The 16414-nt window shown below is 46.2% G+C and overlaps 1 protein-coding gene across 1 annotated transcript in view; it reads right to left on the bottom strand.

Annotated features, from left to right (window-relative positions):
- RIMKLA (ribosomal modification protein rimK like family member A) overlaps window positions 1-16414 on the bottom strand; it is a 39363-nt gene that overhangs the window by 12294 nt on the left and 10655 nt on the right. Inside the window, exon 2 of the mRNA XM_063436587.1 lies at window positions 574-804. Coding sequence (XP_063292657.1) covers window positions 574-804 — 231 coding nt within the window. The remainder of the gene's footprint in view (window positions 1-573; window positions 805-16414) is intronic.

The raw sequence follows: 16414 nt of genomic DNA, 5'->3' as shown, positions 1-16414 counted from the left end.
TAGACTATATCTCCCATGATGCCGGCAAAGCACCTGGTGCCAGTTGCCAAAGGTTGCTTACCCCTGCTCTCGAACGTATCAAAACCTCACATTTTCGAGCAGAAGAAAAGGATAATTAAGAAAATACTGCAAAGATGCTTTTGAATATAATTGCAGCTCTTTACTAAGACAATTCAGCTCATCCCCCAAGAGGCCGTATTTCAAACCATACGCTATATACAGGCAAAACTAGTAAAGTGGACACTTCAATATTATTAAAAATAAAAGATCAAAATATATCAAATCTATTAAATCATATGAAAAGCTTATCCAAAACTATTCAATTGAAACCGTTTTCTGTATCCGATTATTGAAATATATATATATTGCACTTACCTAAACACAACATAAATATATTTATTACAAATTAAAACATCACAACTTGGGGGAATCTATCACATCTCCAATTCACAAATTGTTGTAGTGGCCCCTTCATCGACTCCCCCCACTCCCCTCTCCCCCCCCCCCCCCCCCCCGCACACACACAAACTTACAACAGATGAATTACAGAATATCGTTTTTCTTGAAACTCACCATAGGAGTAAGTATCAGGCAAAGGAATACCATGCCCGGCCAGTTCCTGAAAAGTCCAGAACTTATTAATGCAGTTTAGAATGGCTTGTGGGCGATTTACTAGACGACACCCAAGCTTTTCAAGATGTCTCAGAACTGTTATACCACTGTCCGATTGCACGGTTGGAGTTGGGACTCGGACCACTATCACCTGAGGGTACGTAGTCACAATCTTCTTGTTAATTTGCAAACCTAGAAACCAGATTTTATAAGAGATTAAAATCCACACAACAAGAAAATAGATTAGATACATGATTTCTATAATGTATTATTACTATTACAATACTATATGCTATGTCATTTTGAATGTAACACATCATACATTTTCTTTATTACATACATTAAAAAGGTAGCAGTTTGGGGGCGGAGCCTGGCAGCCTAGCAGCTCAGTCGCACATTAGACGAGCTCTGAACCAAAAAGAGCAAAAACACAAGAAAAATCCTGAAACCAAACCACCATATGCCTGCTTTTGAGCCCTAGAGCCAAGGACATGCCACCACAGTACTGCAAAAGCAGAACCGAGGTCAAAATCGGCAGGTTGCAGCCAGGGGTTCGATCATAGGCCTACATGCGACCTACACACATGGCGTGGGGGAGGCGGCCGCTCCTTCAGCCGACTGTGGCCCACATCGCTGACGGTCTCCCCGGCACACTCCATTCCCCCCCCCTGCCGGAGAGGGATATCCCGGCACAAGCAGCCCATGGCCCAGGACTGGGGCAACACACTCGACTTACCACCAACGACATCGAACCCACGAGGCACAAGATGGCGGACGCCGCACATCACCCAGCACCGGGGCTCCCACTGCCCCCCCTTTCAGAACGCCTCGATCGTCTGTTCGAAGACTTCTGGGCCAAGCTTGCAACTACTGGGGATGCCCCGGAGAAAGCCCCACTGACAACTGCCCCACGAAGCTCCAGACGGCAACCCGCGACTGTTAACCGGGCCTCAGGGGAGAACTGGAAAGCGGGAGGCCGGAGGAAAGCGAGCAGATGGCGGCCCAAGCAACTTACCCGCCGACCGATGGTGGGTCACCCAAACTACCAATGGGGACTCACTCCGTGGTCGCCCCCTCGGAGCACCTTGCATCTCTGGGTGAGCACTGACCCAAGTGGGAGAAGGCACCAGACTGGAAGACCCCTAGCAACCCGGCATGAGCCGGCCCGAGACCGCCACTCAGCACAGACCAGCCGGAGAGCAGACGGAGACACCAGAAACCATACCACCAGGCGGAACCCTGCAACCGGATTGCAGGCGCAGAGATCGGGAATTGGTTAGGTGACTATCCTAATCTGGCTTCCGGAGCCTAACACCTGCTCCAAGGCTTTGCTGGGACACTTGCTGACACTACATACACTGCGGACATGTATATCTGCAGAGGACTATTCGCGGCAAGAGAGCAAAATGTACCTTGACTTTCTGTTGCATTTATTGTTTTATTTACTTTTCTTCTGCTCTATAACTCCCTTATAAATGCAGCTACACTCTCCTTGCAAAACTTGCCCACTATGGCAACTAACCACTATGCCCAATCTGCATATTATGTTCCCCCAATCATTAGGCTCATGCATCACGAAACAGGGCCTGTACCCACCTGTGCACAGCGTGCACACTCACTTAAGTTTTCTAACCCACAGAACTCCTCACAATAGCGATACTGACCCAGCTTACACCATAACGTAGATAACAGGTTTATTTTGTTGGGAGTCTTTGGTGTGGGGCACAGCATACGAATTTTCACATAATCTTACAAACCTGTCGACTATATGGTGACCCCCCACAATAGCAATACCAACTCAGCCTGTGCCATAACGCAAATGGCGTGTTTATCTTGTACGGTATTTCACAACATGCACATACCATCACTAATCTCAAGCGCTAACCAACCGATCTGTATAAGCTTATGCCTAACCACTTGCACCGTGTGATACTTGTTATACCTAGATTGAATACGGAGAATCCTCCTATTAAGGTGGCATATTCGCTAAGGAGCTACTCACGTTTAATAACATCATACTCTACTTTTGTTTAGTCACGTTAATCATTATTAAGTTCTGCTTGTTACTAATATTCTGGAACGCTCAATTAATATAAAATGAGGCTGTTACTCACAGGAGATGTTAAAACTGTTATCATATCCCTATTCTGTATGAGAAACGTACGTCTCCCCTTTTTCATTCTGTACCTTTTATAAAACTTGCCTCAATAAAACAAAGAATGACAAAAAAAAAAAAAAAGGTAGCAGTTTAACTTTAGTAATTTTTAATTGCAAATTGGAAAGTTTATTTAGCATCTATTAATTTTAACATTTTCAAAAATATGTTTTTTTTTATTTTAGTCTATTCATATGAAATTTCAATTGTTTTTAACCCCTTAAGGACACATGACGTGTGTGACATGTCATGATTCCATTTTATTCCAGAAGTTTGGTCCTTAAGGGGTTAAACATTCAGGTTTTGGCCATGTCATATAGGACTTTAGACTGAAGTAATGCTCCATGTTATATCTCAGCTATTTATACGCACAACAGGATAACATTATTACACTTGTTGGGTCTTACAAACAACATTGTTTCCCTGTACGGTTCTTCAGACCCACCAATGGTCCAGGTTTTGCCAGTAGGCTCATTGGAATAGAACCTGGTAGTCCTAGACTGTTGGTGTGCTTTGGGAATTGAGTTGTGAATCCCCGAGACAAAGAACCACAAGGGAGTACGTAATACGGTCATCGCAAACATAGATCTTGATTCCATGGTCATCAGAATGATTGGGGGTAGATGTTGAGTCATTGACTACATGAAGTATACACACAGATATTACCTCACCCAAAGAATAAAGAAAAAACATGCATAATAACTGTCTTCTGCTCTATAACTCCCTTATAAATGCAGCTACACTCTCCTTGCAAAACTTGCCCACTATGGCAACTAACCACTATGCCCAATCTGCATATTATGTTCCCCCAATCATTAGGCTCATGCATCACGAAACAGGGCCTGTACCCACCTGTGCACAGCGTGCACACTCACTTAAGTTTTCTAACCCACAGAACTCCTCACAATAGCGATACTAACCCAGCTTACACCATAACGTAGATAACAGGTTTATTTTGTTGGGAGTCTTTGGTGTGGGGCACAGCATACGAATTTTCACATAATCTTACAAACCTGTCGACTATATGGTGACCCCCCACAATAGCAATACCAACTCAGCCTGTGCCATAACGCAAATGGCGTGTTTATCTTGTACGGTATTTCACAACATGCACATACCATCACTAATCTCAAGCGCTAACCAACCGATCTGTATAAGCTTATGCCTAACCACTTGCACCGTGTGATACTTGTTATACCTAGATTGAATACGGAGAATCCTCCTATTAAGGTGGCATATTCGCTAAGGAGCTACTCACGTTTAATAACATCATACTCTACTTTTGTTTAGTCACGTTAATCATTATTAAGTTCTGCTTGTTACTAATATTCTGGAACGCTCAATTAATATAAAATGAGGCTGTTACTCACAGGAGATGTTAAAACTGTTATCATATCCCTATTCTGTATGAGAAACGTACGTCTCCCCTTTTTCATTCTGTACCTTTTATAAAACTTGCCTCAATAAAACAAAGAATGACAAAAAAAAAAAAAAAAAAAAAAAAAGGTAGCAGTTTAACTTTAGTAATTTTTAATTGCAAATTGGAAAGTTTATTTAGCATCTATTAATTTTAACATTTTCAAAAATATGTTTTTTTTTATTTTAGTCTATTCATATGAAATTTCAAGTGTTTTTAAACATTCAGGTTTTGGCCATGTCATATAGGACTTTAGACTGAAGTAATGCTCCATGTTATATCTCAGCTATTTATACGCACAACAGGATAACATTATTACACTTGTTGGGTCTTACAAATAACATTGTTTCCCTGTACGGTTCTTCAGACCCACCAATGGTCCAGGTTTTGCCAGTAGGCTCATTGGAATAGAACCTGGTAGTCCTAGACTGTTGGTGTGCTTTGGGAATTGAGTTGTGAATCCCCGAGACAAAGAACCACAAGGGAGTACGTAATACGGTCATCGCAAACATAGATCTTGATTCCATGGTCATCAGAATGATTGGGGGTAGATGTTGAGTCATTGACTACATGAAGTATACACACAGATATTACCTCACCCAAAGAATAAAGAAAAAACATGCACAATAACTGTACTTATATGAACCGGCCTTGGAAAACATTTCATTTGGACATAAAAAAATGAAATGCTGTTGAAAAGGATATCTATAATATATGTACTTACGAGCTGTAAGCATTAATATTATATGCTCTCGTTCAAAGTATTTATTTATTACTCTAAGAATTAAATAAACAAATGAAAAGAACACTACAAAGACATAAAGTATTCACCTTCACATCAATAGCCTGCTACAGCCGGACACAAGCCACAAAGCCCCCCAGAGGTTTTTCCTTGAGAACGGCACCTTAGCGTGCCAAAACGTTGCATTTTTGTGGATAGTATGTCTAATTTCTAGCCTTATCACTTTTTGTTTGTCCTTTTATGTTTGGTTGGTGTATTGTTATACTGCATTGTAAGTAAAGTTAGATTTATTGGCAGTAAATTTGGTGTGCATCCTAATTTGTGTTTTAGAAATTTGTATTTGGTGCCTAGGGGAGCATCCACTTAGGTTTGCACATTTGGTAAATTGTATTCTCCTATGCAAAGTATTGTTAAAGGGACACTATAGTTACCAGAACAACTACCACTTATTGAAATTGTTCTGGTGAGTATAATAGCTCCCTTCAGGCATTTTGAAGTAAATACTGTCTTTTCAGAGAAAATGCAGTGTTTACATTACAGTCTAGGTATACCTCCACTGGCCAGTCCTAAGATGGCTACTAGAGGCAGGGCCAGTGCAAGGATTCTTGCCGCTCTAGGCAACAATCCATTTTGCCTCCCCCTCATAAAGGCAACTACATTCTCTCACATTTTTATTCACTAAATTCTAAATTGCAATAAAGAGGCATTTAGGGAAGAAAACACACAGCGTAGAAACACTCGAGTATATGCATCCATATAGACACACTACCTAATACATCCATCCACACAGGCTGCCTATTACATACAATGAACCATACGCTCACAGCCCAATACATAAATCCACACACACACACACTGCCTAATACATACATTCATACACTCATACTGCCTAATGCATACATCAATACACACGTACTGCCTAATGCACACATCAATATACACGTACTGTCTAATGCACACATCAATAGACACATACTGCCTAATACATATACCCATACACTCTTTATCAATGCATTTGGTGGCATTTAATTTGTAATAATATTGGGATTTAATTTATGTTACTGTGAACATTCTTTTTGGTTTAATATAGAATTCTATTAATATATATTATAAATATAATTTAATATATAATTATCTATTTACATGGTCACACACACACTAGCACCCACACTATGACTCAAACACTCTGACATACATACAAAGTGTCACTTACACATTTTTACTACCACACTTTCACTGGCATACATTGCCCCCCCCCCCCCCCCCCCCCCAGCTGCCTCTCACATGGGGGCACAAAGCATATAGAGGATCTAAGAGGACTAATATATGAACATATTTATTTTACCTCTTGGCAGAGCTTCCCATGCTCAGGGCTGCTAGGCCAATCAGAGGAGAGGAGGCGGAGCTATGGTGGTGATGTCCTAGCCCTGCCTATACTCCTTTGATTGGCCTAGCAGATCTCCTCCAAGTAAGGGAGGCAATGAGGACCATTAGAGAACCTGGTGAGTCACAGTGCTCAGTGAGTGTACAGCAATAACCCACCACCCAGCTTCGGCCTAGTGCCACTTCCTGTTCTCACAAGCCAGCTGGCATGCAATAGTAGCCACCAGCCTGCACACTACACAGGCCTTCATTACTGTCACCATGTGGCCAGTCAGGTCAGGAACAGGCTGACCAGCTCTGCACAGTTGCTGTCCAGTATTAATGAAAAAATCTCAGGCACTCACTGTGATTGTTTCCAGGCAGATTTATTGCAACGTTTCGACCTGTGACCAGGTCTTTATCAAGCTTGATAAAGACCTGGTCACAGGTTGAAACTTTGCAATAAATCTGCCTGGAAGCAATCACAGTGAGTGCCTGAGATTTTTTTCATTAATGCGGATTCCTTGAAGTTTGCTGACCCATGCTCAATAGCACCCTGTGTTGGAAAAATTGTAAAACACTGCCCAGTGGCCACTCAGGCCAGCCATCTAGCATTTAACTGCCATGCAGTGCCCCCCAAGGCCAGGAGATAACCATCCAGTTTCTGCAAAGACACTGGCGGATCCGGGGGGGGGGGGGCAACAGGGCAATTGCCCCCCCCCCCCCAGGTTCTCCCCTGCCGGCTAATGCATGGCTGGCACTGTCCAAGCGCCAGCCCTGCAATGTGCCTTCACGGACCGGAGGGGAGATCAGTGAGAGAGAGGGAGAGAGGACCCAGGAGCTCAGCCTGCCGCTCCTCCAGGTCCTTCTCTCTAAAGCACAAGGCGTTGCCGCGGTTACCACGGAAAGGCTCCGGATCTCGCGAGAGTAAACTCTAGCCCTGGAGCTGCGGGCTAGATTTCACTCTCACCACTGCGACCACCAGGGATTCCCCACAGACCACCAGGGATCGAGAAATGACCCCCCTCCTCCCTCAGTAGGGGGACATAAATGTATTTATTTTTATTTTTATTTTATTTATTTTTTAAATCCCCCCTACCCTCCTCACCACACATTCACACACTGCCCCCCTACACACATTGGCCCCCGTACACACACTGCCCCACATACACTGCCCCCACATACACACACTGCCCGACACACACACACACACTGTCCCCACATACACATACACTGCCCCACACACATTGCCCCCCATACACACACTGCCCCCATACACACACTCCCTCCACACACATACACTGCCTCCATACACACACTGCCCTCACACACATATACACTGCCCACCCCACATACAGCCCCATACACACATTGCCCCACACACACGTTGCCACTCCCACACACAGCCCCCCATACACACACTGCCCCACACACACACATACACTGCCCCCCCATACACACACTGCCCTCACACACGCCATACACATTCACACACTGCCCCCTCATACACACATTGCCCCACACACGCATACACTGCCCACCCATACACACACTGCCCCACACACACACATTGCCCACATACACTGCCCACCCATACACTGCCCCCCCATACACACATTGCCCCACACACACACATACAGAGCCCCCCATACACACATTGCCCCACACACACACTACCTACCCCTACACACACAGCCCCACACACCCTACACATCCACACACTACACCCCCACACACACACAGTGAACCTTTCACACACACTGCAACCCTCACACATTGCACCACTCACGCACACCACTGCTCCTATGCACTACTACAGCCCCATATCCCAGCAGACCCCAGGTAAGTTGCCAAACTGTTCTTAAACGGTTTGACTACTTACTCTGGGAGGGGTTCCCGGCACTCCTGGCACCATAACCACTACACAGAGCTGTAGTGGTTATTGTGCATGGATTATTTCTTTAAATAATCTACAAGTGCCCCTCCCGAGATCAGGCTCTGGATCCGCCCCTGATACACAGTGTCACTTACACACTCTCACTGACATACACAATGCAATTTACACACAGTCACTAACACACACACTGTGTCACTTACACACTCTCACACACACACTGTCACTGGCATACACACATAGTTTCACTTACACACACACACTCTCTCTCAGTGACATTCACGGTGCTACTTATACACTCTCACTAACACACACACTAACACACACACACTGTCCCTCAAGTACAAACTCACACCACTTTACATATAGTCACACTTTATTTACACACACAAACACAGCAATTCAATACACACAGATCGATTTACAATCATACACTCATACTCAAAATCAGTTCCAGTTATCTTCAGATGGACCATTCATAAGTGCTGTGAATGGAGGAGAGGGGTCCAGCATGCAGAAAGCTGCTGTTGTTCCGGGTGGGGGGAGCAGGAGAGTAGTGCACTGTGATTTCAGTCTACTTCCTGCTCCCCTCAGAGTGCTTCCGATGTTCACAGGCAGGGGGCAGCTGGATACTAAGTCATGTCCCAGCCTCCCCTGCTGGAAGCTGAGTGCTCTGCTAGGGTGCTGGGTTACAGTAAACCCTGCTCCTCGAGCAGACAAGCGGCATCAGAGGGAGATCAGCAGCTGAGTGGCTGCGCTGGGGGGTGGCTATGGAGCCACTCACTCAGCACAGCATCCCCAGACAGCAGCAGGGCAGCCCACCAGGAAACTTGCCAGTGGGGCGCCCCCCCAGAGGACGACGTCCAAGGCAAACGCCTTATTCGCCTAATGGTAGCGCTGGCCCTGACTAGAGGTGCTTCTTGGGGGAAGTGCTGCACAGTGTGCCTGCACTGACATTCAGTGTCTCCACCCTGTGCATGCAGACACTGAACCATCCTCATAGAGATTCACTAATTCAATGCATTTCTGTGCGTTGATGCTGACTGACCAGGGCTGTGTTTGGCTTGTGCTGGCTCTGCCCCTGATCTGCCTTCTTGACAGTCTCAGCCAATCCCATGGGAAAGCATTGTGATTGGCTCACAGAATCACTTCTGATAATGTCAGCCAAGCAGGCAGATCAGGGGCTGAGCCAGCAGCAGCAGACTTTAATAAAAGTAAGATTTTACAATATTTAGGGAGGAAGGGGAGGGCAGGTGGGCTGGATGGTGGTTTTAACACTATAGGGTCCGGAATACATGTTTGTGTTCCTGACCCTGTAGTGTTCCTTTAACATAACTCTTATCATTTTAACTAGGGTACCTCTGAGTTTTTGTCTATTCTCAATATTCTATTCCTCTCTTTTTTGGTTTGTTTGCCTATGGTCTCCCTAAGGTGAAATGGTAATCCAGATATGGACCCCTTATCTACTGCCTAGAAGGGTATGAGCTACATTGCATAGATGAGGCCTACAAAGGCTGAAATGTTTATCTGGGGGTTGCTCTAGGGAGCATTTTAGATCTAGATATAATTTTTTGGTGGAATCAGTATAATATGAAAATAGATCAGCTTCCCTCTGTAATGACTAATTTAAAGGAACACTATAGTCACCTAAATTACTTTAGCTAAATAAAGCAGTTTTAGTGTATAGATCATTCCCCTGCAATTTCACTGCTCAATTCACTGTCGTTTAGGAGTTAAATCACGTTGTTTCTGTTAATGCAGCCCTAGCCACACCTCCCCTGGCTATGATTGACAGAGCCTGCATGAAAAAAAACTGGTTTCACTTTCAAACAGATGTAATTTACCTTAAATAATTGTATCTCAATCTCTAAATTGAACTTTAATCACATACAGGAGGCTCTTGCAGGGTCTAGCAAACTATTAACATAGCAGGGGATAAGAAAATCTTAATTAAACAGAACTTGCAATAAAGAAAGACTAAATAGGGCTCTCTTTACAGGAAGTGTTTATGGAAGGCTGTGCAAGTCACATGCAGGGAGGTGTGACTAGGGTTCATAAACAAAGGGATTTAACTCCTAAATGGCAGAGGATTGAGCAGTGAGGCTGCAGGGGCATGTTCTATACACCAAAACTGCTTCATTAAGCTAAAGTTGTTCAGGTGACTATAGTGTCCCTAAAACTAGCATGAGGACTGAGTGGGGATCACTGAAGGGGAAACTATCTGTTCTCAGTACTCTTGTGCTTTGATTCTAAACAAGGCTTTCTGGGCAACTCTCTGTATTATTAATAGGACCTTTCTATATGAAACAAGAAAACTGCACATGTAAAAGCCCAATGAACCCAACGTTACATCATTAATGCGTAGTTATAATACCTGAATCATAGTAAATGCCAATTTACTTAAAATTGTAAATGTAGTGCCTTTGGGGGGTGGGGAGGGTTTGGACAAATGTTACAATGTGACTAAATTCCTAACAAGCACTTCTCTTTATTGATAATTTGTTGTTTTACTGTGATTATCTAGAATGTGATGTGATGATAAGGGCCTACAAACTATTTTAAGGAACGTTTAAATCTATGTATTTTATTTTCATGATGGAGAGATGAGAAAATCAAAGGGACAAAGCAGTTCTACAGATACAGGAAATCTTTGTGACAAAATCAAGAACTAACTTATCTATAGAGGTGAAAAATCAAGTATATATTCATGATCATAATGACTGGGTTCAAAGGAAAGCAATGCTATTAAGCTTAATAAAACAAATGTTCTTTTCATTTGATCCTGCTTAACAGGAAATCTTTCTTTAATTTTGTCACTTTTTTTTATCTGTTTCTATTCTCAGTTAAGACCGCCACAGCACAGAGCTCCATATGTGACTCACTATATTCTAAAAATACCATTTTGTAAAACACCATGACTGTAAAACGGAATCTAAAGCCTACCAGTAATGTCAACAAAAAAAGTCCCTTAACCAGTAAAAAAAGTAACAGTAATGACCTTGATATTGCACGTTGAACTATAATCATCTAGATGTTTTACCTCTGTTATCATGCTTCCTATAAAACTAATCCCCAAACACCATCAAATAGCTCTTCAGATCACCACCAAACACTCACAGAGAACAAGACAACAACAACAACAACAAAAAAACACTTACTGAAGGTGGATACTCTAGTTATAGGGCGATAGCAGGGCCGGCGCTTCCCATAGGCGACTTAGGCAGTCGCCTAGGGCGTCCCTTAGGAATGGGTGCCGCCAGGAGCGCTGGCCCCCCTCATGCTGCAGCCGCCTGAGCGCTCTATAGAGCGCCTCAGACGGCTACAGCACTGCCCGGGCCGGCACGTCCATGAGGGCGCACCGGCTCTGAGGCGCAAGATATGAGGAATCAGCCAGTCCTGTAGTGTAGCGTGGCAGAGCTCCGGCCCGGTCCGTGGTACAGGAGCATCCGTTTCCTTTACCCGGCCGGACTAACAGGAAGTGCACTTCCTGTCAGTCCAGCTGGGTACAGGGAACAGAAACTTCTGTACCATGGACCGGGCCGCAGCTTGGCCACGCTACACAGGGTATTAGAGGAGGGGTGAGGAGAACCGGGGGAGAGACCACTGAGGGAGGGGGGGAGAGATACCATGGGAGGGGGAGTGAGGGGGGGTGGAAGAGAGACCTCTATGGGAGGGAGGGGGTGGGGTGAGAAGAGACCACTAAGGGAGGGAGGGGGGAGGTGAGGAGAGACCACTGAGGGAGGGAGGGGGGTAAAGGGAGAGACCACTAGGGGAGGGGGGTGAGGAGAGACCACTAAGGGAGGGAGGAGGGAGGTGAGGAGAGACCACTAAGGGAGGGAGGGGGTGAGGAGAGTCCACTAAGGTAGGGAGTGGGTGGAGGAGAGACCAGTAGGGAGGGTAGGAGGTGGAGGAGAGACCACTAGGGAAGGGGGGTGAGAAGTGACCACTAAGGGTGAGGGGAGAGGAGAGAACACTAAAGAGGAGGGGGGGGAGGAGGGAGAGGAGAGACCACTAGTGGAGGAGGAGGGGAGAGGAGAGACCACTAAAGAAAAGGTGGGAAGGAGGGGAGAGGCCACCAATGGAAAGGGGGGAAAGGAGAGATGACTAATGGAAAGGGGGGTGGAGAGACTACTGGGGGGGTGGCAGAGGAGAGCAGAGACCACGAAGGGGGGAGAAGAGAGATCACTAATGGAAAGGGGAGGAGAAGAGGAGAGTACACTAAGGGAGGTGGGGGAGGAGAGTAGAGACCACTGAGGGGGGGGAGGAGAGACGACTAATGGAAAGGGGGAGGAGAGACCACTACGGGGGGGATGGAGGGCAGACGAGAGCAGAGACCACTAAGGGGGAGGGGGGAGAGAAGAGATATCACTAATGGAAAGGGGGGAGAAGAGACCACTACGGGGGAATGGAGGGCAGACGAGAGCAGAGACCACTAAGGGGGAGGGGGGAGAAGAGATATCACTAATGGAAAGGGGGGGAGAAGAGGAGAGTACACTAAGGGAGGCGAGGGAGAAGAGTAAAGACCACTTAGGGTACATACCTTTGAGAAGGACGTTTTTTTTTTTTTTTTAAGTGTGGGGGTGTGGCTAAGGAGGCAGGCTTATGATGCAGCATCCTGCAAAACGTTTATTTATTTGAAGCAAAAACTATAAAGATATGAGCTGTACAACTCTATGAGTTATACTAGAGCTCAATAGGAAAGTCGTGATCGAGTGTGCATGCACACAATCGCAGCTCCAGCACAGGGGGAGAATCCTCTTATTGGAGTATTCCCTGGCACAGACTGGGGGCTTTCAGAAAACCATGTAGGAAAAAAAAATATTCTGTTGGGGTATATCTACTAAATTGTTGAAAATACATTTTGGGGGAAAGTTTCCTTTTGGTGTTTAGTGAATTAACTTGTGACACAATGGAGGGTGTAGCAAAAATGTATCTTTGCCTAGGGCAGCAGAAATCCTTGTACCGGCCCTGACACTATGCTATAAAATACTATACTTATTAACACAATTGATCTATTCAGTGAATGCCCAGACCAAAATCTAATTTTAGCAGCATTACTTCCAAACGGGTCAGTTGATGACTTGAAATTGATGACTTGCAACATGCTCACAGCTGTATATGCATAAATAACAGACAGGCATCAAGTAGCAGCATATCTAATGCCTCGTCCATTTATACGGCCAGCTTTGTGTGCTGACACAACCACTATCAACATCAATTTGGACGGGTCACTAAGGCAGTGTGCATGTCAGCAGCAACTAAGACTGTAAGATATTTATTCAAAGAAAATACTACCAACCACACTAACTAAATGAAATTGGAAGGCAGTGGTTTCTAGTGAGTGTGTCTAATTCAGGAATGACTATACTCCTCAGTAGCTGGGATTTCCTTGGACTGACGAGCCAAAAGTACCGAAAGGCGTAGAATTGGAAGCATTGGAAATCTTATTGCAATAGCCTCTTGCAAGACCACTGAATAATTGTCAATTTTAAAATGTATTTTCGACGTATGTCACCCCATCCCAAGGCCCGTAAAGAGAGGAAAATGGAGATTCATTGGCTAGCCTCAAATCAGTAGATTATACTATTTTATTTCCCTGGTTTGGGGGATCGATTAGGGGCTACTAAGCATATTTTGCAAAATTAAAGCCCCTCAACACACTTATAATAAGGGATGGAGAGAAAAAGAGAGACATGGGCATATCTTGCTCCTGTTGCCCAAAGAATTTCTCGCTCCTATGAAATTTTAGGGTTGACCTAGCCCTTCATGTGAGTGGCGACAACAGAAATCGTTCTGATAAATACAGCACTGGCTCTAAATGCAGAGGTCAATGCAGAGTTCTGGGGTGACTTGAGTGGTCAACAATTTACGCTACACTGTTTCCCAGGGGCGGACTGAGAACCCTCAGGGCCCCCGGGCAAAATAAATCATGGGCCCCCTTACAGGCCCCACCTATACTCCGCAGCAAGCGCCACCCATGTCCCGCCTCCATGCACCGCCTCCAGCCACACCCTACACAATCTTTAGACACAAGGAACAAAAGTACAATAATCCCTTCAAGGCCCCAGTAAAGACTACAATTGAGGGCTAATGGGCCATGGAGGGGGGTCTTTCTAGCAGAGGCTATCTCAGTGTCCTTTAGAGAGTGTGTTAGAAAGAATCCCCTCCAGGCCTTATTAGAGACTACAATGGAGTCTAATAGGCTTGGAAGGGGGTCTTTCTAACAGAAGCCATCTCAGTGTCCCTGCTGGAAACAGTCGCCTCCAGGCCCCAGTAGAGACTACAATTGAAGGCTAATGGGCCATGGAGGGGGGGGGAGCATTCTAGCAGAGGCTATCTCAGTGTCCTTTAGAGAGTGTGTTAGAAAGAATTTCCTCCAGGTCCCATTAGAGACTACAATGGAGTCTAATGGGGCCTGGAGGGGGGTCTCCAACACTCTGGTTCCTATTCACAATATAGCAACACAACATAGCTCGCTGATACCTAGGCCAAGTTGGCTCCTCTTACCTTAATTACTGTTGCTGGCTGGCAGTCTGTGGGCTTGCTGGAAGGCTGTGGGCTTACTGGCTGCGACTGGCAGGCTGTGGGCTTGCTAGCTGCGGCTGGCAGGCTGTGGCTTGCTGGCTGTGGCTTGCTGGCTGCGGTTGGCAGGCTGTGGGCTTGCTGGCTGTAAGCCTAACTGGTGGCCTGTGGGCTGGCTGGCTGGCTACTGGTCAGCCTGTGGGCTGGCTGGCTGGCTGGCCGGCCTGTGGGCTGGCTGGCTTGCTGGCTACTGGGGCACTTGTAGATTATTTAAAGAAATAATCCATGCACAATAACCACTACTGCTCTGTGTCGTAGTTATGGTGCCAGGAGGGCCGGGCCCCCCTCCCAGAGTAAGTAGTCAAACCGTTTAAGAACAGTTTGACAACTTACCTGGGGTCTGCTGGGATATGAGGCTGTAGTAGGGTATAGGAGCAGTGGTGCAATGTGTAAGGGGTGCAGTGTGTGTGAAAGGTTCAGTGTGTGTGAGTGGGTGTAGTGTGTGAATGTGTAGGGTGTGTGGGGCAATGTGTGTATGAGGGGGCTGTGTATGTGTGTGGCAATGTTAGTATGGGGGGCTGTGTGTGTATGGGTGGGCAGTGTATGTGTGTGTGAGGCAATGTGTGTAAATGTGTATGGTGTGTGTGGGGGCAGTGTGTGTGTGTATGGGGGGCAGTGTGTGAATGTGTATGGTGTGTGGGGGCAGTGTGTTTATGGGGCTAGAGTTCACTCTCACCACTGCGACCACCAGGAATCCCTGGTGGTCACAGTGTTGAGAGTGAACTCTAGCCCGTAGCTCCAGGGCTAGAGTTTACTCTTGCAAGAGCCGTAACGTTGCCGTGGTAACCGCGGAAACGATCTGTGCTCGTGCAAGAAGGACCCAGAGGAGCTGCAGGCTGAGCTCCCGGGTCCTCTCTTCCTCCCTCCCCTGCCGGCTGCCCGCACGGAGCCTGCGGACAGGGGAGGGGGCAATTGCCCTCCTCTTACTCCCCCCTCCCCCTCTTCTTACCCCCCTCCCCCTCTTCTTACTCCCACCCTCTTCTTACTCACTCTCTTCTTACCCCCCTTCTTACTCTCCCCCTCTTCTTACTCCCCCTCCCTCTCTTCTTACTCCCCCTCCCTCTCTTCTTACTCCCCCCCCTCTCTTCTTACCCACCCTCCCTCTCTTCTTACCCCTCCCTCCCTCTCTTCTTACCCCTCCCTCTCTCTTCTTACCCCCTCCCTCTCTATTTTTACCCCCCCTCTTTACCCCCTTCCCTCTCTCTTTTTAACCCCCCTCCCACTCTCTTTTTATCCCCCCTCCCACTCTCTTTTTAATCCCCCCCCCTCCCACTCTCTTTTTAACCCCCCCACTCTCTTTTTAACCCCCCCTCCCACTCTCTTTTTAATCCCCCCCACTCTCTTTTTAACCCCCCACCCCACTCTATTTTTAACCACCCGACCCCACTCTCTTTTTAAACCCCCCCACTCTCTTTTTAACACCCCCCACTCTCTTTTTAACACCCCCTCTCTGTTTAACCCCCCCTCCCACTCTCTTTTTAACCCCCCCACCCCACTCTCTTTTTAACCCCCCCACCCCACTCTCTTTTTAACCCCCCCACCCCACTCTTTTTTTAAACCCCCCCACCCCACTCTTTTTTTAAACCCCCCCACCCCACTCTTTTTTTAAACCCCCCCCCACCCCACTCTTTTTTTAACCCCCCCCCCCCA

The sequence above is a fragment of the Pelobates fuscus genome, chromosome 11 (assembly GCF_036172605.1).
Source record: "Pelobates fuscus isolate aPelFus1 chromosome 11, aPelFus1.pri, whole genome shotgun sequence".
NCBI classification, from domain to species: Eukaryota; Metazoa; Chordata; class Amphibia; order Anura; family Pelobatidae; genus Pelobates; species Pelobates fuscus.
Note: the sequence above shows the minus strand (reverse complement) of the source record. Positions and strands in the feature narration are given on the sequence as shown.